General features: G+C 38.7%; 2 protein-coding genes across 2 annotated transcripts; one reads left to right on the forward strand and one right to left on the reverse strand.

The window, feature by feature from the left end:
* Positions 1 to 199: 199 nt before the first annotated feature.
* Positions 200 to 3,947, reverse strand: cisd2 (CDGSH iron sulfur domain 2). Its single transcript, XM_035638596.2, has 3 exons — positions 3,703 to 3,947; positions 1,409 to 1,623; positions 200 to 1,284 (listed from the first exon to the last, which is right to left on the reverse strand). The coding sequence occupies exons 1-3, from the start codon at positions 3,803 to 3,805 to the stop codon at positions 1,195 to 1,197; spliced, it is 408 nt and encodes a 135-aa protein (XP_035494489.1). The 5' UTR covers positions 3,806 to 3,947; the 3' UTR covers positions 200 to 1,194.
* A 1,080-nt stretch (positions 3,948 to 5,027) lies between these two features.
* On the forward strand, positions 5,028 to 23,927 carry suclg1 (succinate-CoA ligase GDP/ADP-forming subunit alph). The gene is made up of 9 exons (XM_035638591.2): positions 5,028 to 5,185; positions 6,935 to 7,035; positions 9,376 to 9,492; positions 9,733 to 9,945; positions 10,432 to 10,489; positions 10,955 to 11,038; positions 14,150 to 14,301; positions 19,009 to 19,197; positions 23,499 to 23,927. Exons 1-9 carry the CDS (start codon positions 5,152 to 5,154, stop codon positions 23,523 to 23,525), a joined length of 975 nt encoding a protein of 324 aa, XP_035494484.1. The 5' UTR covers positions 5,028 to 5,151; the 3' UTR covers positions 23,526 to 23,927.
* Positions 23,928 to 27,117: the final 3,190 nt, after the last annotated feature.

Consider the following 27,117-nt stretch of genomic DNA (forward strand, 5'->3'; position numbering starts at 1 on the left):
TCGTGAATAATTAGTAGCCAAAGCGGTGTTCAATTGTTTTTACAAACTTACCACTTCAAGTTTATGAAATACTTAGCAAGAGTAAAACTAGATGCTCTCTTGGTCTGTTACAATGAACCTTTGTATAAATATGATCCTGAAGATAAGTTTTACCTGAAAAAAAAGAAAGTTAAACAGTCGCAATAGTGAAAGAAGGGAATGAAGTTTCAGTTGTATTTGCCAAAACTGTCCAGTTAAACATTTCGACTATTCCACTGTCACATTTCAAATGCAGAATGAATGAAAGTCCATCCTTACAGAGGTTCATAAACAAAGTCATTCACAGACATCATCGTGCAAACACAGATCTGACAACACAAACCTTTTGTGTATAAAATATTGCTGATGAATTAAAAAGGCTCCAGCATGAAGTTTAACTATATATACAGCCATAACGACTACACAGAGGCTAGAAATAAACAGCACACATCGAAAACTCAGAGGGGTAGTGAGGTTAAAACTGTGTATAAGTGGATATTATTCAACAGTACAGTGGTTTGAAATGTTTGAAGGCAACAGTTTAATACAAAATGTAAAACTCAAGTGTTTAAAGGCGATGAAAAAAATACATTTGAAGAATAAGTAGCCTCCTATGCTCACAATAACTTATAAGACAGTATTTCACATCCTGGCGGTATTTGGCACTTAGAAAGAACTGAAGCAAGAGAAGGAAAGCTTTAAAACAAGAGTGTGGCTGTTCAATAATACACAAGAGTCGTCCAAAATGAAAACTTACTGTGCAAAACAAGTTGGACTAGTATCTCATTTATTAAACAGCCATTTAACTAGGAATAAATGTTTCCACTGATGGGTTCAAACTATTGAAAGTGTTTCAAGGTTTCTCCTCAAAGTGGTCCCGATGAGTTGTAACCGATTGCAAAAACGGAGACATGACTACATTTTAATTTAGTCATATAAAAGCAGTGAACAACTGCCATGAAGAAAACAAAACAAAAGCCTTCCTAACTGCACAATTCTATCAAAGAACCTAAAATACAGTATCACACAATCTGACCACTTTCAACAGACTCTGGAAGGTCATTTTGTCGAATACAAACATGACACCAAGACTTGTAAAAGAAAAAGACAGAACTACAAAGTGTGGAGGTGAAAACTCAAGATTGGGGAAGTGAGAGGAAAACTCCCGTCGGTCGATTATAGTATCTTCTTTTTGAGTATGAGTGGTCCCACGTTGTCTCCGGTGAGCTCGTTGTGCTTTAAATGTGACTTGTCACAAACGGGAAACTAAAACAAGAGACAACTCAATATTAGCCGATCAGGCGAATTTGCAAAAAAGATAAACTCCCTCTCCTCTAAAAGTTAAAAAGAAAAAAATAGAAATATTCAAAAGAATAACCTGTCAACTTACAGTTTTGGAGCGCCAGCAGCGACAGTAACACACATTAGCGCTGTTCAGGTCCTCGATGTCGATCTCATTGACCACTTTGGGGTTCTCTTTCTGGATCTTCAGGTTGATCAGGCTGTCTCTCTGATTCTTCTTCTTCGGCAGGAATGGGCGGATGGTCAGATAGCCCAGCAGAGCCAGGATGCCCAGGAGAGGCAGCAGCCGGAGCCACTCAGACACTACAGACACATCACACACACGTTATAGCAATAATACATGAAATACTATGAGCACAGACACACTTTGTGCAACTGCCACACTGACCCCTGGAGCCAATGTTTCCCAGTTTGGCCCCTATTGATTATTGATTACTTGTTTAAGTCATTTTCAAGCAAAAACATCAAAATGGTTCCAGCTCATCACGTGTTAATATTTGCTGCTTTTCTCTTCAGCACCTCCACCAAGGAGGTCATGCGATTGGCTCGGTTAGTCTGTTAGCAGGATTTCTCAAAAAGTTACGGGTGGATTTGCATGACATTTTCATCATAGATAGGTCTTGGCCATGGCAACAGGTGATTACATTTTGGGAGAAATCCCGATCTGGATCGGGATCCAAGAATTCTTTTTCAAGGATTAATTATTAATTATACCCAACTAAATTCTGACAACAGGTACAGCAGATACAAGTAAGTCTAACCTCTAATCCATCCATTTCTGTTTTTCCCCCTGACACAATGAATGGACACAAGGTAAAAACAGTGTGTCTGCTGGACCAGCTAGAGGGAACCATTCCTCCTCTCATCTGCATTTCAACTCTCGTACTGTTCAAGCGCGTCGTGCCTCATGCCAACCAGGTGAAAAGCCACACTGAGCCCAGAAAAGTGCTTTGGGAAAAAACCCCACCGCGCAGTCCACCGCCCACGGAGATGACAGGGAAGCGAAGCACAGTGAGGATTAACCACAGTCTACTGCGAGTTAGACCCCGGTTTCCTGGAGCTTTTGATAATAATCCTATGGCAATTAAAATACTTTCAATAAAAGGATTTTGATGCCTAATCCTTAATCTCTGAAAGGAGTTATGTAGGAGCACTTCATACATCTTTCACCTTTCTAATCTGAACTGACTAGGAGATGACATCCGAAACATTAAAGCTAAAACTGAAGCCCTTAATGCAAATCTTTAAGCAAAGTACCACAGCCATGAATATCTTTCCATATCTGTGATGTTTATCTGTCGGTTTTACGTACTTCTCAGATGGTTTTACATCCTCTTTGGTAACAAATATGTTTTAGCAATACGTGAGTAACTTTGTTGATTGACTTTTTGAAGTAGTTTTAGGTTAAATCGGATACTTTCCAATGGCCTGTCAAGTCAGTCAAAGGGTCAAGATGACATGGTTGATCATGGCCACTCACTCTCCTTTATCCAAACTATGAAGCTGTGGAAACATTTAGTTTTCTCTCATGTCAACGACACGTTGACTCTTGCTGATCAAGAGTTGCAAATAGGTGAATGCATTAGCTTCTGCGATGCAATGTGATGCTTTAATGTGATGCTTATTTTTCACGTCTAAAGCTTCTCATACTTGGGGACTGATACGGAGACATGATGAGATTTCTGAAATTTTAAGGGAAGTTATGATCCAAATATTTACTTTCCAACACCCAGTCTAAACTCAGTGCTCTTTTTTCCACAAACATAAGATCTGTGGATCTCACAGTAGGGAGCTCATCTGAATCATTTTCATGTCAGGGAACATGACACTGCTGTGACACTAAAGACTCAGCCGGCTAGCCATGACTGAATGAACATAACTGACAGAAAAAACGATGTATTCATGGTAAATTTGTCATGTCTGTAAAAACATGCAGTGTACATGTATATGATATGAGGGTACAGCAGGGTGAGGTGGTTACACATGTACTGTGTTGCAGGCACACGAGCATCACAGTAACAGTGTTCTAGTGAGGACATGCTTAACGGTTGAGATCAGAACTGAGTATCCACATTTGACAACACAAACTTAACTGCTGCTTTGTAACATGTGCGACCAGAAGGTCGCCACTAGCCTTGGTGTTGCTGAACAGAGCTACAAAGTTTCAAACGCCTGCTCGAGGTTTTGTCAGGAGCTGAACAGCTGTTTGGGGACATCACACGGGTTCAGGGGGACGCGCGCACACGCGCACGCGCGCGCACACACACACGCAAGCTAACTGGGGCAAAAGAGCCCTGTGGTGAGAGGTGTCCCCGATCAGTTCTCAAGTCATGGAACAGTCAGAAGTACAAGAGGCGGCAGCAGCTGCTGCTGCTACTTTACCTGTTAGCCTCGCGAATCCGCCGATGGTCTCCGGCAGCGGCAGCCTCTTGAGATAAGCCGGAAGCTGGACTTTTATGATCTTTGCGATGCTTTCTAAAGACATCTTGAGTCGCTCAGATGGACAGGTTGGACTTGTTTAGTTCCTGGGCTTCGTTTTGTGTCATTGCGCTAGTTTCCGAGCGCAGACTGCCACCGGTACGTACACGCCTCCCACGAGCCTTGGACACGACCGGGGGAGAAGCGTAGAGTGTTTGGTGAATATGCGTAGCAGCGACCTGTGACGCTGGAGAATGTGACCAATCAGCGTTGGCGGAGTTGGTGGCTTTGGATTGGACAACTTGAATTCAGCGTGACCCAGGGTGCTGCCTACTTCAAGTGCTCCATGTAAAATTCACGTTTTGTTCTTATAAAAGTTAAATAAAACAACAACAATCTAAATACTGTATCTTATGACAAATAAGATACAGCAAACACTGGGTGTTTGCTGAATAAAGTTGTATGTATTTAAGGTTTTATAAAGTCTATTTGCGAAATTAAATATATAATGTATGTACAAGTATGGCAATAGGAATGAAGTGCACACTCCTCTGCAATCATTTGATCGCTGTTTCCCATTCAGTTATTATTTCACTTCATTACTGACCTTGGAGAATCTTTTCAGAAATTTCTTCAAATAGTTACAGATCTGCAAATGCATCAAAGTACTTCATACGATAATGTACATACAATTTATATAATTTCAGATGCTCCAATACTCTTGGATGAGACATTTGTGAAGCATCTGAAAACAGACATTAATGTCTGGGTAATTTATGATTAAACATGCCTAAACGCTGAATCTACATAACACGTACATTTGGGTAAATAAAAAAGTTGGCTGTGGTATTTCCTTATGATGGGAGCAAAAAAATAGTATTACTCAAGCAACGTTCCAGTACCTAAACCGGTAATTTCACAATAATGTGAATAATTGTCCATAGCCACAACAAAGCATTGACATAATTGTATATAATGATAATAATAATAATAATTATCATTATTACTATTATTATTGTTGTTGTTTTTGTCTGACGTTTTTCAGCATAGAATGGTTTTCAGTGACATTTGCCGGAATTATCCTTGTGACCGATGCGCTCTCTAGTGCTGACATTGGTTAGTTTCATGTACTCTGAGGAGAACTTCATTACCCAGAAGTCATGGCAAATATATATGCAGCTCATTTCTCGCCTGGAATAATTTCAGTGCCAGTTTTACAGTCAATCAGTACAGTCAAAGCTCCTGAACAAATATATTGACAAAAAATTGTAAATAAGTTGGAATTCATAGTCAAACAAACATGTATTAAATCTCTGTCTTTTAAAAAAAAATTTAAACACGGAGATATTTGCGGGCAACTAAAATCCGTGTGTCAGGTCCTCAGCCTCCGGTGTCATTGGTGAATGACCGAAGATGTCTCACTGCAGGTTGTTTGCCAGGCTGCTTTGTAAGTATTTGTAAATAACTGTGGTTTTAATCCCCTCAAATTTTTTGACCGTGTGGTTCCCGTGACAGAATCATATTTGTTGACCGTCTGCTCGACATTAGCCGAGCGTCACAGGGTCACACAGTCTTGCACTGGCTAGCAAAAGCTCCCTTAGGTTGGCTGTCAGTTAGCGTCCAGGCTAGTTAGCCACGCTAGCCTGCCCACCTAATATATATACTAACAGTTAGCCCGCAAGCTAATTAGCTAGCTTTTCGCTAACGTCCTTTTAAAATCCAACTATAACCTCACGTCAGCCTGTAGCCGGACAGAGGGAAACGTTGCTCTTTGACCTTGCATGTCCTCGACTAAATGAACCGTCTTTCCCAGTGGTTTTGTCAGTGTAACGTGTGATAGATTTTTCACCTATTGGTGATTGTTGTTTTTCAGCCTGTCCAATCACAGCTCGGTGCACTACAGAGATTTGGCATCTAATTATAGACAAAACACACCATAGTATGATTGGTTTACATCAAGAGATGAAGAAAGGCTTTTTTGTTTTTCTTAGTAATAGCCACTTTGTCTGGACACTGAGCATAGGTGGGAAACTGGACTTTGCACAGTATCACTGATAACTTGTGTCAGACATGAAGCACTGACAGAAGATCAAAGTTCAGTCATTCGGAGGGGAGGTAATGATATACGACCCTGTCAGACTGCACACATGTAAAACCAAAATAAGTCACATAACTTGACTTTGAGATCATACAGAGAGTAATCGGTATTCATCAGATTTTTTTCATTTTACTTTTTGGAACCTTAAATATATATATTTTTTCCAGGAATGAGCCTATTCTCGTTGCATTAATGGCAAATTGTTTTTGTTAAATCATATTTATTATCTTAAGGTTTAGGAGCATCTTTGCCTTTGACTAGTCAACTGAAGAACAGCATATTTGATTTGATTGGGCGTGTTGTAAAAAAAAAGTGTCCCTTTTGCTTTGTGAACATTTTTCAGATTATTATCTGTTTATGGAGCAAAATCTGAATTTATTCTGGTTCAACAAGTCAAAGATTACAGCTAGATTTTATATAACACTATATATATATAACACTTACAGTCTTTGTCTTATCAGTTCTTTCACAGTAGATGTAAAACATGATAGACATTGATTGACCTGATTTTTGTCCTGCTACTTACTGCATAATATTCAATATTATTAATATCCAAAATATTGTTTTGAATACATGCAGTTACCCAGGGGATTTTAGTTATACGGTTTACAACATTTACAAAAAGGTCGGGGAGGCCCTTTGCAGGAAAATATTGCAAAACATTACAGTAACTGACACCATAACAGTTCCACTACATAAGCGGCCATCGCTGATTTAAAAATGATGCTTTACAAGAAAACCTCAGTGTTTCTGGACCTTAGCTGTGAAGTCTTAAGAAAGAATGCTGCTTAGCAAAAATAAATGCAGAAGTAAAGAGATTGTTGTCAAAACACTGCAAGTCTCAAGTCCAAAGGATAGTTTTTTGGAAGAAAAGAGAAGACTGCTATTATTTCTAAGCTTATATTATTCATTGTGAAAAGGAAAATTGATCCTGATTTTTTTATTTTCATTTTTGATGACAGCCCTTCATGTGTATTTCACATGCATGTATCAGTACAGTTACTCTGCTTCTTTTTGGTGAAGATTTGATTGTGTGATGTTTTGGTGATTAATGTTGGTCTGTTTATTGATATCTGTGACCTGAAATCTGTCAATCAGTGCAGCAGAGTGGAGTCAGGCACTGTTATACAGGAACAAGACAGAATCTCTACATCACCAAGGACTCGAAAGTCATCTGCCAAGGTTTCACAGGGAAGCAGGTTTGTAATGACAACTTCTCATCATCATGATTTTTTTCTATTATTGCTTCACATTGGATTAGGTTACAGTAATCCTGTTGTGAAAGTAGGATTAAAATAGAGATAAACTGAATTACAAATAACTAACTTTTAAGATCAAGACTTTAAGAATTGAATAAGAATGCAAAGTAAGAGACATAATATTTTCTTTGTTGTATTTTCAACAGTTATATTTATAATCTTTGTAAAAGCTTAAAAACCTGTCACAGGATGATTTGACAGAACTGCAATGTGCTGTTTTTCACTTCATTGATAGAGTTTGATTAAAATCCCTTTTAAATCAAATTTGGTTTTGATTAAGTTTGCTGGTATTAGAAGGGAAAGGGACTTTTTAATTTTTTACTTTAATTATTTTTTTTCCATTTTGACATCCATCAATCATGGTTCCAGTCAATTACACATCCTTGTGTGACTGATTGTTGATCCATTCAGTTGTTTTTCAAAAGCACGAAGAAGCTCAGGTAAATCACTTTGCACGGCTTCCAGTCAAGGAGAATAAAAAAAAAAATCTTGGCAAGTGTGTTCAACAAGCCAGAAACATGGGCTTCACAGATTTATATCCCACCCCCTGTCCTTGTGCACAGTCCATTTTTCATCTTCCATTTTCTCTTCAACATAATAAAAAGGTTGTTAAAAATAGTTCCCAGTGAACACTCCGGGTAATTAGAAAAGGAAGAGAAATGAAGCAAGTGCTATTGAGTGCACATTGTCGTTTTTTTCTGGCTTGATAAGCAAGCCATTTTTTAAATTTATTGTCCCAACATTTGTGATAATAATGACTGGCAAAAACAGCAAAGTTAGCACGATGAAGGAGTCTATTACATTGGTGGGAAATGCTGATTCATCGCTTCAAATTCCTCTTAATAGACTAGTTATAATTTTTTACATTAAGGTCATTTATCTGCACTCGCTGTTATGACCCTTGGCTACTTTATCTACATTATTTCAGCATCTATTTCATAGTGATGACAGATTGATAGAATCTGTGCAGCTGAAAATCACTTTACACAGCCCTCATCGACTAATTTTCTGGGAAAGAACTGAGATTCACTCACATGATTTTACCTCCTAAAATATATACTCCCTTTGTTGTTATTTCTGTTTTTTTAAATGTATGGTCTCTGTTGGTGATTTGTACCAAATACATGAACTGCAAGTATCAACAGCTAACAGAGATCCAAAACACAAATATTCCATCCTTACTTAAACATTTCCCCCGTGGCTTTTAAAGTTGGAAAATCGGCTTATTTCACGCTATTTTATAGTGTCATATGCATTTTTGTGTGAGCTCATTCCAACTCTTCACTGATGCCTAAAACTGCATCTTGACAAGATTATTTGTCCAACTTCTGTTTTCAAGGTGGGAATTGAAACTTCAAGCTAAGCCCCAGTCTGTGTTTTGTAATGACTGCAAGTGAAAATATTCCGGATGTGTTCTGTATCCACAATCCATATGGGTTAATACATATAGACATAAATGGATATAATTAAACTTTGTTTTTGTTGTCCAACAAGTATAATAAGAATATGTTGGGATTTATTTATAAAAACAAGGAAAAAATAATGGTGTCTCTATTACACTATTTGTCCCCAGAGAGCACTGAGAAATACATTTTTCAGCTATATAATATTTCTGCTCAGTACTTATCTTATGCACAATTCTTAATTGTCTTGACAGAAAAGGTTATATCATGAAAAACATCACTGTTTGCCGAAACATCTGTCACGTTCATTTGTATCGGCCTCAAAACAATCCATTCTTAGTCAAGCTATTTCTGAGGTTTAGATATGTTTCCCCTTGACAAATGAAGAAAAGATTAATGAGTTTTTTGTTGTTGTTTTGGTTGAAGCAAATTAATCAACTTTGTGACTAACTGGAATTAAATGCTCCAACTGTGGCGGCCATGGCAGGTTCCCTATAGCCTGCATGGAAATGACAATATCTTTCTTGGGAGATATTTTACTTAGTTGGAGAATATCCAAGCCGCCTTTGATTTGTTTTTGAAATGTTGTTTGAGGAGATTAAACTAAGCCGTACATCATTATCCGTCAAGAACATTATGATTCCCTCTCATTGACTGTGTTAACCCGTGGTTACATCCCTGGAAGAATCTGGCCTCATGTCTGTATCCGTCCCTTTACTCGGTAGCACAGGTGATTAATCCTGGGGGGTGGCAGCATATTTCCTCCTTCCCCTCTGTCTGTAATGATATTTCAAGGTTGACGCAGCAGAAATGGCTGTAGCACACTTCATTACACACTCATACCCACGCCGACTCTTCTCTCCCTCTTTCCTTGCAGGGAACATTTCACAGTCAGCAGTCCCTTGATTATGGCTCCCTGTTAGTCGGAGGTGTTTCCCCCGGTAAGGGTGGTAAGACACACCTCGGCCTGCCAGTCTTCAACTCGGTCAAGGAGGTACGTATGGCTCCTAATCCATATGTGGATATGCTTTTTTAAAAATCTGTTGTAAATATATTGAAAGATAAATTTAAAAAAACTAAATTTTCTTTAGTCTGGAGCTGACACATTTGCAACAAATATCTCATGAAGAACTGTAAAGCCTTTCAGATGATTTTTACAGAAACATTAGGTGGCACTATTTCATAACTTTAGAGTTTTTATTACAACACTAATAACTTCTATTCCTCGCTTCAGGCAAAGGAGGGCACAGGGGCAGATGCTACTGTGATTTATGTGCCGCCTCCGTTTGCGGCAGCAGCCATCATCGAGGCCATTGATGCAGAGATAGCCCTGGTGGTCTGCATCACCGAGGGCATCCCCCAGCAGGACATGGTGAGAGTCAAACATCGGCTCCTGCGTCAGAGCGCCACCCGCCTCATAGGCCCCAACTGTCCAGGAGTCATCAATGTAAGCTCACACTTTTTTTTCTTCTTCTATTCTTCTCTTTCTTTGTTGTTGCTCTTGTGACTAAGAGAGCTGGAAGCACAAGCTTTTCCTCAAGGGTGCAGGAGTAATTCAAATTTACCCATTAATATTCTACACAGTCAACCTGAAACCTTAAAGGAGCATTATTTTTCATACTGGTGTTACTGGTTGTTTGTTTCTGTGTTGGCAGTAGCATTAATAATGTCAGTGATTTGGTTTGACTTACACAATTTCTGGATTTTAAGATTCAGGAAAATTTGCATTTGGACCAAGAAAAGTTTAAAAAGTTGGCAGAATAATAAATTGCTCTTTGTTCAAAGAAAAATCTTTTGTGCAGAAAAGAAAAGAGTTTTACTGGGGACTGAGTTTAAAGTTGGGGGAGGTCGAGTGTTGATGTAGAGAAGTTAGTTTATGGTCTTTACTTTAAAATTTTAATTTATTGAAAAGGAAAATGTATTTTTTACCCAGCCTGGAGAATGCAAGATTGGGATCATGCCAGGCCACATCCACAAGAAAGGAAGAATTGGTAATTTTTCCCTAATTTGTGAAAATTATTCTTTATCTGTTTAGATCTCTAAGCATTTAATGTATATATACAAATATTGCCTTAAATATGAATGGTTATCTTAGAATATCTACTAATTGATGAATGAGGGTTCACCACCCAAAAAAAAGTCGGTCATACCAGGCCAAATGAATATTTGTAGAGTATTATACTTAAATCCTAGATGGAGTTTCTCCTGATCACAGCTTGATAAGCAGTGTGTGTGCTGCTGCTGGCCAGTGAATCTTTACTGGAGGTCTGTTTTTTATAGTGAATCGACTGCCATCATTCCCAAAGCGTAAACAGAGCACCGGTTATAGAACTCTGTTGTGATGGTGATATCTTTTCTGTTAGCTGTAAGGTTGACAACATTTCAGTCAAAGTTGGAAAGAAAAAGACAAAAAGCATAACATCACAAAGTGTTTATTGGGTTTTTTTGTCTTTAAGGCATTGTGTCTCGATCGGGTACTCTGACGTACGAAGCTGTACACCAAACTACACAAGTTGGCCTGGGACAGTCTCTCTGCATTGGTAAGCTTTTAATGACCTGTGGTCACAGTTACACAGCTATTATATTTATAAATTAGAACCCGACCAATAAGGATTTTTGGTGGGCTCATACCGATATTATGGAATTAAAAAATTCGGATATCTATAAATTGGCCAATATGTATATGTCAAAAAAAAATTTAGTGCCATAGATTCCTTAGATGTAGTTATTTTTCATATCTGCACATATTTGCAAACATAAATGCTGATAGCGATTTGAAAGGCTCACATGGGCTGATATATCTGTCGGGATCCATTATAAACAGACATTGTTAAAACAAGAAGCAATTGGCCTGGAATAAAAAAACAAATGTATCACACAACTGTGTTTGGATCATGGCTTGTTGTAAGAAGATGATTGCAGAGAATATGCTAGACTTTTTTGCTGAAGTAAATATAGTTGTGGTAAAGTTTCTTTACTCTTTTATAAACTTACTCTAGAGACACAAACTTTCACTCTAACCACTGCGGATGCTGATGCATTCCAGCACAGGCATTTTGTTTTAAGTGCACTTACCAACTTCCTGAACACTGCTGAGAATATCCTCCTCTGATCTGAGCCTTGAAGTTGCTACTGTCTTTGAAGGGCTCTCTCTGAGATTGAACATGCACAGCCACAGCGAATGACGCAAATGCAAGTAGAAACTCTTTCTTTGTATTTTCTTAATGTCTTTGACCTTAAAATCTTGGGATAATTGGCCATAGCCAGACATTTTTTTAAATGAATCCCGCGCAAACCAGACGAGCAAAACTTGTGATTATGCATCACTTAACCGAAACTACAATAATTCTTAACTCAATGATCCTGCTGCCATTAACTTTTCTATGAATATCCTTAATAAATGCCCTTTCCTGCCTATTGTTGTTCAATTCATGTTCCTTTTTGACACAGATGGCTGTCAGGAAGCAACTCAATCAGATGATGTTATTGACATTGCACACAATACCGTAATGTAATGAAATACTGGGGAAGTGAGCTTTTAAAAATGTTCTAAAAGCTGGTACTATATTTTGCTGTATGAATTAATTTGTTCATCCATGAATACATTTCAGCAATACCTTAGCACAGATCTTGAACTTGCCATTACTGTCCTTCCTGGTGCTACTCACTTTTGCTTCCCCCAAATTTCTCACAGACTCGTTTTCTATAATTTACAGATTTTTTTACAGGGGATTAGCGACACAGGCTGGGACTTTATAAGGAACAGTCTTCTGCTGCTGTATACAGACTGATTTAACATTTATTGTTATTCTCAGTGAAATGATCCCCCGAAAGCCCTTCCCACCTCCGTCCTATGTATGCAACTATATATATATACAGCATCAGCCTATATTTTCCAGCTATGGCAACACGGCAAATAGGAAATTAACACATTTTTTAGAAGAAAAACTTTGCCACCAGAAAATCTGTTTTGAAGGGCTGCTTGGACACCCACATTAAATGAAAAACAACTTGGCTTTAGCATTATTATTTTGCAGTTAATTATGCCCTCTAAACAGATATCCTTTCAGACAGTGCCACTACAGTATTAAATACTGTAGAGTTCATTAAGAGGGTTTATTGGTGGTTCTGCTAACAATTTCTTATGTCTGCGAGTGACCTAGAGGCTACAGCAAATTTCAGTTAGTACAATATTTAATATCACTGTCATCTCGGTTGCTTGTAATGTGGTTCTCTTTTATTAATAATGTAATATCTTTCTGGGTGTTGCCAGGTTTTTTGTGTGTTTTTTTAATGGTACGAATGTAAATTTAGCTGACAACTTGTCTTTGAAGATTTGTCTTGTAAAGTTTTGCCCAAGCTTGTATAGATCCTGGAGTAATTTTCTGAGGAAATGATTTAACTTTTTTTGATGTTATTGGGCTCCTTTGATTTGGAAAAGCTACGGAAGTCATGTTCCCCGGGTATGAAAGAAACAGCACCTTTAAACTGCTGTGCTGAGATAAAGGTGGTTTGGGGGCAGTCATACCATTAAACTAACTTTTGAAGAGACTTTGAAGTCAAATTGAATAATGGTGTCTCTTTGTCCTCCAGTTAGATGTTAATTTATTTCTAACAAAAATGTTGCTCATCTACAGTGACGTATTCAAACCCCCCCACGATTCAAAATTTGAAGTAACTGTGAACAATATTTTTATAGTCAAAATAAATATGTTGTGAAATTAAGAGTTGAATGCGAAATCTACAAATGTATCACCAGTTGCCCTCACCACTGTGGAGCTTTCTTCCATTTCATTGTTTTGGTTTCTACAGCCTTTTACTCTCTTGTCCTGATTCACTGTCACCACTGGTGAAGTCGTTTGCAGCTGCAGCAGAAAACCCCTGATGTGCAAACTGCAGTGGGACACTGCTAAGAGACTAGATGGTGAACATGGTGGAGCATTTAGCATCTAAGGAGCCAGATATTTCCCTCAGGAGTTGATGAAGACTAAATTAGAGCGAAAATCACAGTAAATTACAGGCTTGCATTTGCGCAGACACGTGTGTGTGTGTGTGTGTGTGTGTGTGTGTGTGTGTGTGTGTGTGTGTGTGTGTGTGTGTGTGTGTGTGTGTGTGTGTGTGTGTGTGTGTGTGTGTGTGTGTGTGTGTGTGTGTGTGTGTGTGTGTGTGTGTGTGTGTGTGTGTGTGTGTGTGTTGGATGTGTAAATAGGTGTTTAACAAGTTTTTTAAAGCTGGTTTCTGCTGTGCAAGACAAGAAGATTTGATTTTCCTTCATTCATCATACACACATTAAACCAATGACCAAACAAAAACCTATTGTCAGATGTTGCATTGTGAGTGTATTAAAAAAACAAAACAATGATACATTTCTTGGTAGGTTTGCAAGAAATATGAAGACTTTACGAATTCACGTTATGCATGTTGCTGATGATGTGGCAATGTGGATAGAGAAAGAGATGTGGAATACGCTACAATCATGTGTTCATAACAACAATCTGACAACAACTGACTTTCAGACCATATTGCCTAATATTTGGGTTCCAGCTGCTGTTTTTTTTTCCCACTTTCAGGCTCAGCAGCCAAGTGATACTCAACGATTCACAGGAATTATCCTTTGAGAGTCTTGACGTGTGTGCTTTGTCTCCTGCAAGGTATTGGCGGCGATCCATTCAACGGTACAAACTTCATAGACTGTCTGGAGGTGTTCCTGCAGGATCCCAAGACAGAGGGCATCATCCTTATTGGAGAGATCGGAGGCGATGCAGAGGAGAATGCAGCAGAATACCTCAAACAGCACAACTCTGTAAGGAAATAATACACAGGACACCCATTATTTCACTTCACTGTCCTTTTTAATATCCTCTGCTACAGCGCACGTCACCTTAGCAGATATATTTCTTCGTATAAAACATTTATCCTTTTCTGAATAAGCTCTTAGTCATGCCCTTTCATATCCATTAGCTGCATTGAACACTGGAAACCAATGAGAACAAAGTAGGACTGTGAAAGTGCCCTTTCTTTTTTTTATCACAGCCTCAGCTTTCCCTCTCAGTTTCCAATGTCCGTAAGATTTGTGTGATAAAGATAAAGAGTGACAGATGGGTGGACGAATGAGTCACAGGGCATTTTCTGGAAATCTGCAGGGCTGATGAGCAGTGAACCTTCTGTGATGCACGCATGTGATAAAAAAACAGTATGGTGATGATTGACTTGTGGAGCCAAGTAGCCGAGAACTTGGTAGCTGGCCTGTACTTGGCATTTTGCTCCCTGAAGACACTTTTAATCTGTTAATTTTTCAGTGTGTGTGTGTTGGTTCCAGTGTACCTGTGCATGCTTTTAGTGCCCGTGGCTGCTTTAATGCATGCAAATCTCCCACTAGCGTATTAGGCGAATAACTTCTCTCACTCCACGGATAAAGTACAAACACCACCCCACAACCACCCACCAACCCAAGCACCCAGAGTGTTGACAGAGAGGGGCAGCTCAAATGAAACACAATGAAAAAGCCCAGTGGAGCATGATGCGAGTAAGCTGCAGATCTTCTTTTGAAAGTCAACTGTGTAGAGCATTGTACATAATATAGCGTACATGGACCTTATTCTTCATGGTTAAAGCTCAAAAGTAGTCTTGAGACATTGTTTTACTTTGGAGAAAACTTAACTTTCTTAATTTGAATACATTTGAATTCAAGTCAGCGATACACTAACCTAGGGCAGCTCCCATATGTGAATATTGTATTAATGTGAAGCACAGTGTTGCTGGAAATGTGCAGGTAAGCTCAGGCAAACCTCCCAAAATTGAATCCATATTACAAAACAGTGAAGACCTAAACTTGATGATAGATTTTTGTCTGTTCTATGACGATCAAGAATATTTAGCCAATGCACGGGCTTCTTAATCTTTGGCACATTGAACTTTGAACTATGCTGCTTGTCATATGGATTTGTAGCCTTGAGCTGACAGGAAAAATCAGTCAGCATGTTGTGCACTTCTGTAGAGTCACTCATGTCTTGGTTGTTATAACAAATTTTAAAGTATACTCAGATTTCTAGGCAGAATTATCATGCTATGGTGCTGTATTGATGACAGCTGCTCAAGAATAATCCATCTTTCATGTCCCTGGGCCTTTTAAAGCTCCTGAAAACTAGTTTTTTAAATCGAAAATATTTCTCTATAACCTTTGGTCTGGCTTTGTGCGCGCTGACGGCTATTTGTGCCAGTAGGAGCTGCCTACTTGGATTCATCCATGAAAAAATATCTATATAAATGTTGACAAAGATGAGATTGTAGCACTTGTAAAGTTTGTTGACTTCTAGAAATAACTTAAAAACCAATCTATTCATTTAATATTTATAAAAACAATGAGTAGACTTAACCCAGCAACGGCTGCCACAACCTCCATGCTGACTGAAAATGACTTTGGTGGAATGGCCACATCACTCACTACTGACTGGTTAGGACAAATTAAATCAGAATAATTGGCCATCCCAACAAGAAATGAACCAACATAAAATTAGGCCAAATGTACTAAATGAAACGTCTGTTTCTCAGGGTATCAACCATCATCAGATTTTGATTCACTTAATTCTATAACAAGGGGTGTTTCTATTACTTTATCTACCTCATTTGTCAACAGGGGTTGGCTGAATACCAGAAACACCTTGTACAACTCAATAATGCAATAATTTCACAAAAATGTAGTAACTACCAATAACAAAATAAAGAAAACATTTAGAAATCTAATAAAACCTGATAATGTAATAATCTCCCAATATAAATATAACTGTGCCGATGATATCATATTTGATATTATTACACACAATATATATATTTGCTTAATTTGGAATAATGCCCATTTACGAAAACAATGCATTTCCAAAACATTAACACATTATTGGCGGGATACTACTACAGTCTTTTTTTATTTACTCCTATATCGCCATATAATACTAAATCTCCTTATTCTGTATTGGATATTATTACAGATTAGAGAGTTTTCATTATTGGGAGTTTGTTACATAATCAGGTTTTGATTGAATTAAGTGGAGTTGTTGTTATTACATTAATGGTAGTTTGTTTTTTTAACATTAATGGTAACATTATAAGAAAATCATTACATAGTTGGGTTGTACACACTCTGTATAACACAAAGCAACAGCACCAGAAATGACATCTCAAATATGATCACACGTAACATCAACACCTCCTTTAAAACGGTTTCAACAGAAACTCAACATTATAACCTGCATGATATAGGATTTATTGAATTAGCATTATGTTAGACTGCATTAGTTTTAGCTAGGTGTACCTAATAAACTGCCAACTGAACCATTCCACCTCTTTCCAACTGAGTCTCTTAGTTAAAACTCAGAAACTACACTTTTAACCTTGTCAGAATATTGTCGGACCACATCACTCATCATAATAAGTTAATTGAGAAAACTTTTGTTTTTTTTAAAGAATCTTGACGCTTCACATTAACTTGACAAATTCTGCCACACTGGACATACTATATATTGAATGCTCAGTGAAATTAAAGGTCCAGTGTCATGATTGACTTGTGTCATGCAACATTAAATATATTGAAGTCCTGCTCGAGAAAGACACATTACACCGGAAAGGTGAAGAGGTATCGATTTCAGTATCCATCAATTTTCCAGCTGAGTTGCCGCCGACTGTTTATCTGCCGACACCTTAATTCTGTAAAAATTCAGGAAAACAAGCCTATATTTCCTACCAGCTTCAGCTGACAGATTTTATGATGCGTGGCATATTTCAGGGCTCAGTCTTCATCAGTGTCTGCGATGCTTGCCAACATCATATGGTCTTAAGAAGTCACCTGTATCAAAGGTCTGCCTATCATTACTAGAGCTTCACAGGCTTCCTGATGTCAGAAATAGGTATTACACAGAAAGACCATATAACGGTTCGCCTCATGCATATCAACTAGGTCAGAGTCTTGGCACCTAAGCTACCATGGAGGTTTACAGCCTTTTTTTTCCTCTTTCTTTTAGCCTCTTGACTTTTAGCCCTGCCTGTCTCCCTTGAGCTTAGCTAAACCCCTTGTGATTCCATGAAGACAACACTGAAAACTAAAGCCTGTTGTAGTCTAGACGAAGTCTGAGAATAAAGAAATATTACTTGACTCCACATATACGCACTGATACCGGTTTTACTCATGTCTTCCTGTTAATAGGGGCGTATAATTGTCTTATATTATATATATTTCAAGCTTGTGAATGTGAATCATGACATTGGACCAGGCTGTTTCCGGTTCTTGTAGACCGTCCACAAGTCACATTAGCACACTGAGGTAGGCGAACTACCTCATTGGTTTGTAATTAAGTAAATATATCACAACTGTTACCAGTGGGAAAATGAATGAGTCCCCTCCCTTTATGCATTGTTAGTAGTTAGTATCCCAGGAGGCAGGGTGTAAGAGTAATTAAACCCCTTTCAGTTGAGGAAGATTCAAGACTTGATTCACATGAGGGTGGTTTGTTTATTTAGAACGTGATTTGACTTCAGAGTCTGCGAGTGTGCTAATTTGTTTTGTGCTGACAGTTTGTCATCAGCGAGAACAGATGCTTGTAACATATTTAAAGCACTTTAAAGTGATATTCCTTCCCTCCCTCTCTCTCTCATTTCCTTGTTAACTGTGCATGTGTTAATATTTCATTAGTGGTGCCTCTCTAGCCACGGTCCTCAGCATTTCCCTGGTTGATATACGTCCTGCTAGTCTTAATTATCAAGTCATCTCCAGTTCATATTAGTGGCTGCTGTCGATTCTCTGCCAGTGTCGGGTCTGAGTTTAGTGCTGAAATGGTAGAAGCAGGTTTTCTTTGAAGGACCTCGCTGTGCTGCATTCACACTCTGAGATGCAGACGGCCACTGTGCGTGCGTGTGTTAATACAAAGACACCCTCTACAATTACATTATTATTTCCTAACTATGAAATATTAGCTGCTTCACACACGCACACACACTCCGACCCTTTTGCTGGTAATAATGTTATTGCTGAAGATGAAACATTAGCTCTCTCTTCACCTTGGAAATGATCTTAACTGTTGAACGTAACATCCATCAGCGAGCAAGCAGCATGGACAGGCGCTGAGCTAATCAGTGCCTGCATGACTAATTTCCATCTCAGGATTGAGACGATATGAAATGGCAGCAGCCTGCGTCCCTATCTGGTCATACACCAACCCATGCAATTAAATGACTTGATTGACCCTTTGTTTTAATAATGCAGGCTGAGACGTAGATGGCTGGTTAGATAAGCTCTGTAATGGGAGGACATGGGATGTTTAATTTCCAATGAATGAATAAAATTCAGGTGCAGAAAATGTATTCTCTCTATTTTTGTACATCCCTCCTCCCTTGTTTTGCGTCATTCCTTCCGTCCTCCTCCTTATCTACTTAGTTACTCACTTCTTTCCCTTGAGCCTATTCCCCTTTTCTATCCATTTTCATCTCACTTTATACCTTGTTTTTTCTCCTCTATGTCCAGGGTGCTAATTCAAAGCCCGTGGTGTCCTTCATCGCGGGGCTAACTGCTCCTCCTGGCCGCAGGATGGGCCATGCTGGCGCCATCATCGCTGGTGGAAAGGGTGGAGCCAAAGAGAAAATTGCAGCCCTCCAGTCAGCTGGAGTTGTTGTCAGCATGTCCCCGGCCCAGCTGGGCAGCACGATGTTCAAGGTGAGTCCTTTCTCCCAACCAGATTTTATCACGGACAAGGGCAGTAATAGTAATTATGGTAATGTGATAATTGTACTGTTTAATGGGCTGTGGAAGAGGACAGGACCACATATTAAAGTTTATAGTATAGTTATAGTATATAACCTTTAAAAGACTTAGCTAAACATTAATTGTAATGAATAGTTAAAGCTTTCTCAATCTAGTTTATAATCCACTGTCAGCGGAAAATATCCACCCTTACTCTTAGCCCTTTCAGACGGGTGTAAATGTGATGGCAGGTTTACACGTCGGTCTCAGGTCTGAATAGGGGTCTAAGTTTAATTGCTGTAATATTTCCTATTTGCACTTAATTCTGTCATATCCGAATAAAACAGTCACAAACACCTATGTAACGTACTCCTACGTCTGAATGAAATCACTTTTAACAGGCAGACGAAGCCAGCATTCCCCCGCCTGCAAAGGGATTTAAGAGATTGGAATTATTCATATGTCACACCTGAATTATTCAGTGTATTTAGCGTTGTCACCATTACAGACGTGCAAAAGCTAACTTTCTCGAAGTGATATTCGAGCTCATTATAAAAACATATTAGATTCAGAAGTCCCCTCTTGTTGGTTTTTCCACCTCATTCATCAATCTAATCTAATCTCTCCCTGTCTCGTATCTCTTTTCTTGACCCCGTCTCCAGTCCTTTCAGTATTGCTGCTACTGTCAAATTCAAATGTAATATATTGTTGGCTTGAGATAATTAGAAATCAAACTTGATTAAAAAAAAAACGGTCCTGTGCTCAGGATGGCCGAAAATTATAAATTATATATAAGGGGTGCTCTTAAGCTTTAAAAAAAAAAAAAGCGTACAAATTGACAAAAATGAGTTTCAGTTATACACATGAATAATCATGCTAATAAAAGCTGACGTCCAGCGTAACTAGTGAGGAGGTAATATTGTCACATTGTAATACTAATTTTGATAATACCTGTCTTTTGCCTCAATCACCAACTATCTTGTGATGCTGGTCACTCGCTCCACCGCCTTTCATCACCAAACAGTTACAAACGTGTGGAGGATTACTCAAAAACAAAAAAACAATTTTTTTCCTTCTGGGAATAGTCCGGTTGAGATTGAACTTTTACAAAATCGTAGAAGGGCAGAAATTAATCAACGCATGTCGACAGTGGCTGAGTTGGCATCAGTGCCTCTTTATTTCAATTTCGGGGAAGCATGTTAACAAGATGTATAAAAAGCGAAAGCATGTATTACACCCATTCATCATCTTATACTTTCATTACCACTGCTGGCCCTACCGCGCACGAGTAAAGATTTACACATGCCCCCACCCCCCCCCAAAAAAAGTTTAATTCATAATCATTGTGTCTAATGATGAAAAACGTTCTGTGTGGTGGCTCATTTTCTGCTGAGCATTGTGTTCATACATCTCTGTTAATCTTGTTGACCCCTGCAATCAAAGTAATAACATGTAAGAGACATAATGCTTTGGGTGTGGGGAAACGATGACGACCACAGTCGCAGCTGTTTTCGAGTGGTGCAGAGCATCTCGCCTGCCACTGACCTGCATGAGCCGAGGCACAAGTGTTGGAGAAAAAAATGTATTTGCAAAACTGGATACATGCATCATCAAGTTTAATTGGAAGTTAGTGAATTATGCATATTGCTGCAGCAGATGTTTTTATGCTAAAAACACGATTAGCTAAACAAGAGTCTAGACTGCGCATTCAGCCCACAGTTAGTTTTTGGATCAAATGTTTGTTTAGAGTCAGAAAGGTACATGCCGTATTCTTAAGATGTTTTCAGTCAAATGAAATGTGTGACTGCAGTAACTATGCACTCACTTCCGAAGTGGTGAAGATGCTTTTTGTCCTCACAGTTGCATCAACCCAATCCTGGCACACTATTCATCATAATAATAATTACAGATAAACCCTGCCATAAACGGTTGTAGCATGAACAGGATGCGGCATGCTGATATCGTTATCGTTATCTGTTAGAATGTGCTGAAAGTAAAATATGGAAGGGGAAATAATATTCTTTTACCTCAGACCTCAGATTCACATATTGTAAACATGCATATTGAAAAAAGAAGCCATGATAGAGAAACAATTAAATTCCTATAATGCTGTCAGTTTATCAGAAATATGTTTCAGTCATGGTCCTGGGGGACTTGATAATACACAATAAGTAGTTCTTAATAATCAAGAGTTGATATCTGAAGTCGTGAAAATAAAAGGTTTAAATTTCGAATATGACTGACACTTGGCAAGATTTCAACTATTTCTTTTGCTCCTTTTTTATTTCTTTGTAAATCTTGTTTTTTCTATTTTAGCTTAACAAAATATGTCAAGTAATTCTAAATACACATGTATGATTTTACATACTCTTGTTCACTTAGATCCCAGGAAAAATTTTATTAAGAATGTTACGTTTTCCTTTTAAGCATTAAATGTTCATGACTCATTTAGCAAAGAACATTGTTACTTATTTGTTAAGAGCTAAACTTTCAAAATGTCTTGACAGAGCTTGTAAACAACTCAACAAATGCCATATTACTTAACTTTATACATCCATGACATCATCTTTTACAAACTAAGGCCTGCCCACTTCGAACTAGTTAGAAAAGCAAGGATAGGGACACACATACAGATATCAGAAATAAAATAACCTAAACCCTAAATACTGAAGAGAAGTCTGTGCTCATGTCGGTCCCCGTCAGTCACTGAGAGATATGCATTTAGCAAAATATGAGTTCTGGGCCTTTAAAAAACAATATTCAGAATGTAAAAAACAAATTAAATATGCAAGGCTTTCATTGATATCCAAAGTAATTTTCTGTTCGACTGGTGCAAGGACAAGATATTAAAAAACTTATTGTTGTTTTTTTTTCCTGATAAAGACCTAATTGATATACAAGGTGGAATAATTATGACCTTTTACTTGCCTTCAAAATATCTGGAACACAATCAAAGCAGCAGTTAGCATTATCCCATCCTGCTCTATATTCATGCATGCACATGTACAACAGATGTGTGCAGGCAAACAAAAGCTTTTAATCCCTATTTTTTCTGTTGCTTTAATGGATTCCAAGCCTTGAAATAGTGGAAGGTGACTCACAGACCATATTTACAACGCCTGCACTCCTCATACATCCGGCCTTGGTCGGTCAAAGCTGTCGTCCCTGCGAGCTTGTAAATGTCTCGCTGTGCGTTCGCGTCATGTTTCTCTCTGCTCTCCTCAGTTTGAGTCCAGATGGACGTATCCCCCCCGTCCCGTCTGAGTGGCAACCTCTCCTCTGCTCATTTCACTCCCCGTCTTCCTCTCGACTTGTCTTGTCAAGTGTCTGAGTCTGTCTCGCACAAGAAGTCTTTTTTTTTTTTTTTACCCTCTAGCACAAACAACTCTACTCGTACCTTGCTGTTATGATTCCTGTCCTGTGTTCTTGAGTTACTTTTTGTTGTCGTGGACCAACAATGCACAGTTCTGCTAACAATCACCCTCTTCATCCTTTTTCTTTTTTTCATGTCACTCTTTCCAACCCATTGCACATTCTTTGTTCTCATATCCTCTTTAGCTTTGTCCTTATCACCTCTTTTACCTCTCCTCATCTGTAGATTAAATATAGTCAACTAAGCCACACGTCGTTCATCTTGTCCCTGCCAGCATATCAAGCTTAAGAGAGGCTGAGGTTGATTTTTAGATTTCAGAAACAAGAAAATGTTTTCTCCTCAAGGTGGCAGTAGACCTTCAGGTATTCACAAGCCAATGAGAAATCAACCAACATGTTCATGGGTACTTGTGTGTTTTGTAGACATGATAAATGACATTTGCATTAAGTTGCTTTTCCCCCCTGTGGAATGGAAAATACTCGGGGAGCGAAATATTCTATCATCCTACAGTTTGTGATGTTTTCCAAATTGAATATGTAAATAGCCACATCTGTTTTAATAGCTAACATAATGCTTTCTCATTTATAGTCACATGGTTGCACCGTGCTGATAAACACAACTGCACATAAATCAGATTCTTTCAGATGTGTAGCCCCCCCATCAATCACAGAAAGTGAGCTGTTTTTAATGTTGACAACTGGAACTTACTGACACATACACGGTACATGATTTGCACTTAACAGTAAAAAAACAAGGGGCTCTCCAAAGCTCTTGCCGCCCGTTTCCCACCTCAATAGCTGATCTGACACACGGTATCATAACGGAGCTTTGTGAATTCTGCATGAATAAATCATTCGCTTCTATCTCACTTCTTCTTCCCCTCTGTTGTCCGTCTCTGTAGGAGTTTGAGAAGAGGAAGATGCTGTAAATTGTGCAGGAAGGCGCCCAACCTTTCACCCCTTCATGCCCCGACGATGAGATGAACAGCCAGATTCTGGAGGTGGACGTGGCCGACAGTATCTGTATAGCCTGATTATTACAACTACAATGCACACATACAGTGTTTATATTGTATTTCTGCCATGAGCTTGTACCTTGCACATAATGAAAGAATAAAACATAGTGTCTTAATAGGATCCTAACAAACTCATTGTATACAATGTCAAAGCTTTATAGGTGTTTTTCCTTCCTTGGCACAATGATGGCAGGTGACGTGAAGATGCCATGGTAACCTTGGTGATCTGTTTTGTTCTGCTATACTCCTGTAAGACATATTTTATCATTTATTTCACTGGCTGTCCACCTGAATAAGAAATATTTCTCATCTCAATTCCTTTGCTGTGTTGTGTCGATACTTTTTTTCCCAAACTGAAACAGACGCGGTCTCATTATAGAATGATCTCATCTGTCTCCAGGTTTCCAGCTATTTGAACTAAGTGAGGAGAATAAAACTCGACGAGAACAGAAGGATACAAAAGATATCAAATGTTGACTGGTGGTGATGTTTACCACTTTTCAAGCACAACGTGTGCCTGTTACATAATGTGTGTGGACAATCAATTACCAGGTGAGGAGGTAAGATGAAGGTGCTTCCAAGCTGTACATCTACAATTTTCTGAAAACTCTTTGCTCGGTTGTACAGACTGACATGTAAAATTACTACACACGCCTCTGTATTGTGGAGACTATTAGAGAGGGCCGAAAAGATTAATAGACAACTAGTTGATCAAAATATATAATGGATACCAATTCTGAATAGTTGCTCATTTTATCAACTGCTCAAACCAGAACTCAAAATATTGAAAGCAGTAGTATATATATTATATGTATAATAGATGTCACAAATGTCCGTGTAGACTTAAGAACGAATGGATTATAATGTGTCCATCAAAGGTCATAGTGACCTCGAAAAACATTGTTTTGCACCAATACTCAAAAATGTCCTAATTATGGCAAAATTATGGCAGGTTGAAATTACGAATGATGATATTTCACTTCCAGAAGTCAAAGGTCAACTTCACTGTGACATCATAATGGTCCGCAAAAACACATTTCTGGTCATTATTCAATGACATGACGCTGGAACAGAAGAGAGAGATTGTGGCCATATTTCACATTGGGTTGGATACTCTATGATTCCAGTGAATAGTTTCCAGTGAGAAACATGTCTTCAAAATATTGAGCACAGGTCAATATAGAGATAACATATTTGGCAAAAATAACACAAAACAACGTGTATTTAAATATCCCTAAATTCTTTAAATACATATATTTCGAGTCTGGACAGACGTGGATGTAAACTGCAACTTGACTGGTTGGCGGAGGTGAACAGCTGAGAGGCAGTAACTATTCAGGATGAGATGATGTATAATCCCCAGAACAAAATGCCGGGGAGCAGTAAACGGCGTCGTCCAGGAAAACTAGGAAGATGGTACTCTAGGAGATCAATTGTTCCCATCTTGTTAGTCTGTTAGATGTTAACTGGACAGCTACAGAGGTGCTGGGATGAGATGAGTGTTATTTTACTTCAGCGCACGTCCCCTCGAGGTGTGTGGCTCCAAATGCATCGAGTGCCGTGCACCTTTTAGACCGAAGAGTGCGGGAAACACTCAAATGGTGAAGTTTATAGTCTACATGCAGCTGATAAATTCCAAAATCATAAACATCTTGACACACTGTGATAACACACTGACAGGAATGAGAAATGGGCATGACCTGGACATTTTATTTCCAAATCAAAATACACTAACGCTAACAGGCACCAAAGCCGGGCTACTTGAACAAGCAGTGATTCTGAAGTCTGCAGGGACCCGGAGGAATGTGCGCGACTAATTGGCCAACAGAAACTGAGTCTCAGTTGCGATGGATCGTGAATGATCCGATTCTTTTCAGAGGCTCTACAACAACTGTTTATCACTTGTGCCCGGATGTAAACTTTGTCACAGTACTCAAGTTGGTTTGTGACACAATTTTCTTTGCTCTGGTGGTTTAATTTAAACAGCTGTTTGGAGGTTACCTGGAGGCAGCACGTATACCAGGATAAACTTTAACAACCGCACAAAAAAGTCCGTGGAAAACAATTTGTTGGTTCATTTTAGGCCACTTTTTTAGCTACTGTAGTTCCCTAGATAAAGTTGCGGCTTGTCACCACATGACAATCTTCTACTGCAGAATATTTGTCAAAGACACTCTTTACGTAGAAGCGTTTACAAACGAAAAGATGAACATGTTGCGGCTCCTCAGTGTTAAGATTTACTGCCATTCGTGGCAAATCAGGTGGTTTGAAGATTTCAAATTGGGACTCTGGGGGAAAAAAAATATGCAATGGGTCTTTTTTGGACATTCTTTTTTTGTCAATTGATTAATCCAGACACGATAAAATGGAAATTGAACAAATGATAATTGGCAAATAATGAAAATGTAGGGACGTTCCATGATAGGGGTAAATGAACGCCTCATTACTGTATGCAAAGTGGAACTACACAGAGTGGAGGAAAATGAAAGGGGGAGATAAGGTTACAGTTGGTTCTGCTCCCACAGAATCTTTTTAAATGAACGCAGGAGGAACAGAGGAGCGTAACGAAGCATGCACACTGGACATCTCCACTGCCTATTCTTATCTGCTCCACAGCAGTCAGCCAAGGCAGATAATTCTGTGTACACATTGTCAGCAATTACTTTTTAATCTGCATTAGCGAATTAACATAATGGCTGTCGGTGGAACAGAAAGCTTATTTGTTTAGAGGCTCAGAAGTTCCATCTTGTATTGAAGTTGCCAAGCTGTTTTTGTTTTTTGTTTTTTTTTTTTGCTTTGGAGGGTCTAATGGAAGACTGGGGAGGCCAAAGTTGGTGCTGTTCAGCAGTGATTTTTTTTTTTTTTTTTTTTAATTTTCTGAGCCTTATAACAGCTTAAATGTAAATAAGGGCAGATTCAAAAATAACATTTTAATTGTGTCTCCATCCAGGAAACGTTCAAATGAAACACAGTTTCCATTGAACTCTTAAGCTGAACCTGAAGTTTGCCAGAGTGTGTGAGGAGAGCAAATGTCCACAAATGACACTGGACATTTCCCAGATCGTTTCCGACCTGTCCCCGCAGCGAAACTTTCGAAATGTGAGAATACATGAATGAATTATGAACGAATAATTCATCAACAATGCAATCTTTTCATATCGATCTGTATTTTTGATACAAATTGTCTAAATGCCCTTTTATGTCTTTCGCAAAAGTACTTGTCTCGTTGCTGAAAGTGTTTTGCGACTAAACTTGCAAACGTATTCACACATCTGTAAAACACTTGAGGCAAAGGTTATAATCCCTTTGTGAATTCACAAGACAGTGCCATGGTGATCTGATTCTGACATCGCCACGTCCTGCCTCCTGCGCGTGCTCTACCCAGATGCCACAGAGTGTTCGGGATATTTCCCTGTTTGTGTGAAAGCATCTGACTCGGACAATCTCCGACGTTTTCCGGAGTTCAGGTCAGAAAACTTTACAGAAAACTTTACAGATGTCCACA

This window comes from Scophthalmus maximus, chromosome 8 (assembly GCF_022379125.1).
Source record: "Scophthalmus maximus strain ysfricsl-2021 chromosome 8, ASM2237912v1, whole genome shotgun sequence".
Taxonomy (NCBI): domain Eukaryota; kingdom Metazoa; phylum Chordata; class Actinopteri; order Pleuronectiformes; family Scophthalmidae; genus Scophthalmus; species Scophthalmus maximus.

What these genes read in the sequence shown, in the direction of transcription:
- cisd2 (XM_035638596.2), bottom strand. Translation starts at nt 3,805, where the DNA reads ATGTCTTTAGAAAGCATCGCAAAGATCATAAAAGTCCAGCTTCCGGCT. An exon ending in CGGATTCGCGAGGCTAACAG is followed by an intron (nt 1,624 to 3,702) that starts GTAAAGTAGCAG and finishes ATGTGTCTGTAG; the next exon opens with TGTCTGAGTGGCTCCGGCTG. An exon ending in GCTGCTGGCGCTCCAAAACT is followed by an intron (nt 1,285 to 1,408) that starts GTAAGTTGACAG and finishes CTCTTGTTTTAG; the next exon opens with TTTCCCGTTTGTGACAAGTC.
- suclg1 (XM_035638591.2), top strand. Translation starts at nt 5,152, where the DNA reads ATGTCTCACTGCAGGTTGTTTGCCAGGCTGCTTT. An exon ending in GTTGTTTGCCAGGCTGCTTT is followed by an intron (nt 5,186 to 6,934) that starts GTAAGTATTTGT and finishes TCTGTCAATCAG; the next exon opens with TGCAGCAGAGTGGAGTCAGG. An exon ending in TCTTCAACTCGGTCAAGGAG is followed by an intron (nt 9,493 to 9,732) that starts GTACGTATGGCT and finishes TCCTCGCTTCAG; the next exon opens with GCAAAGGAGGGCACAGGGGC.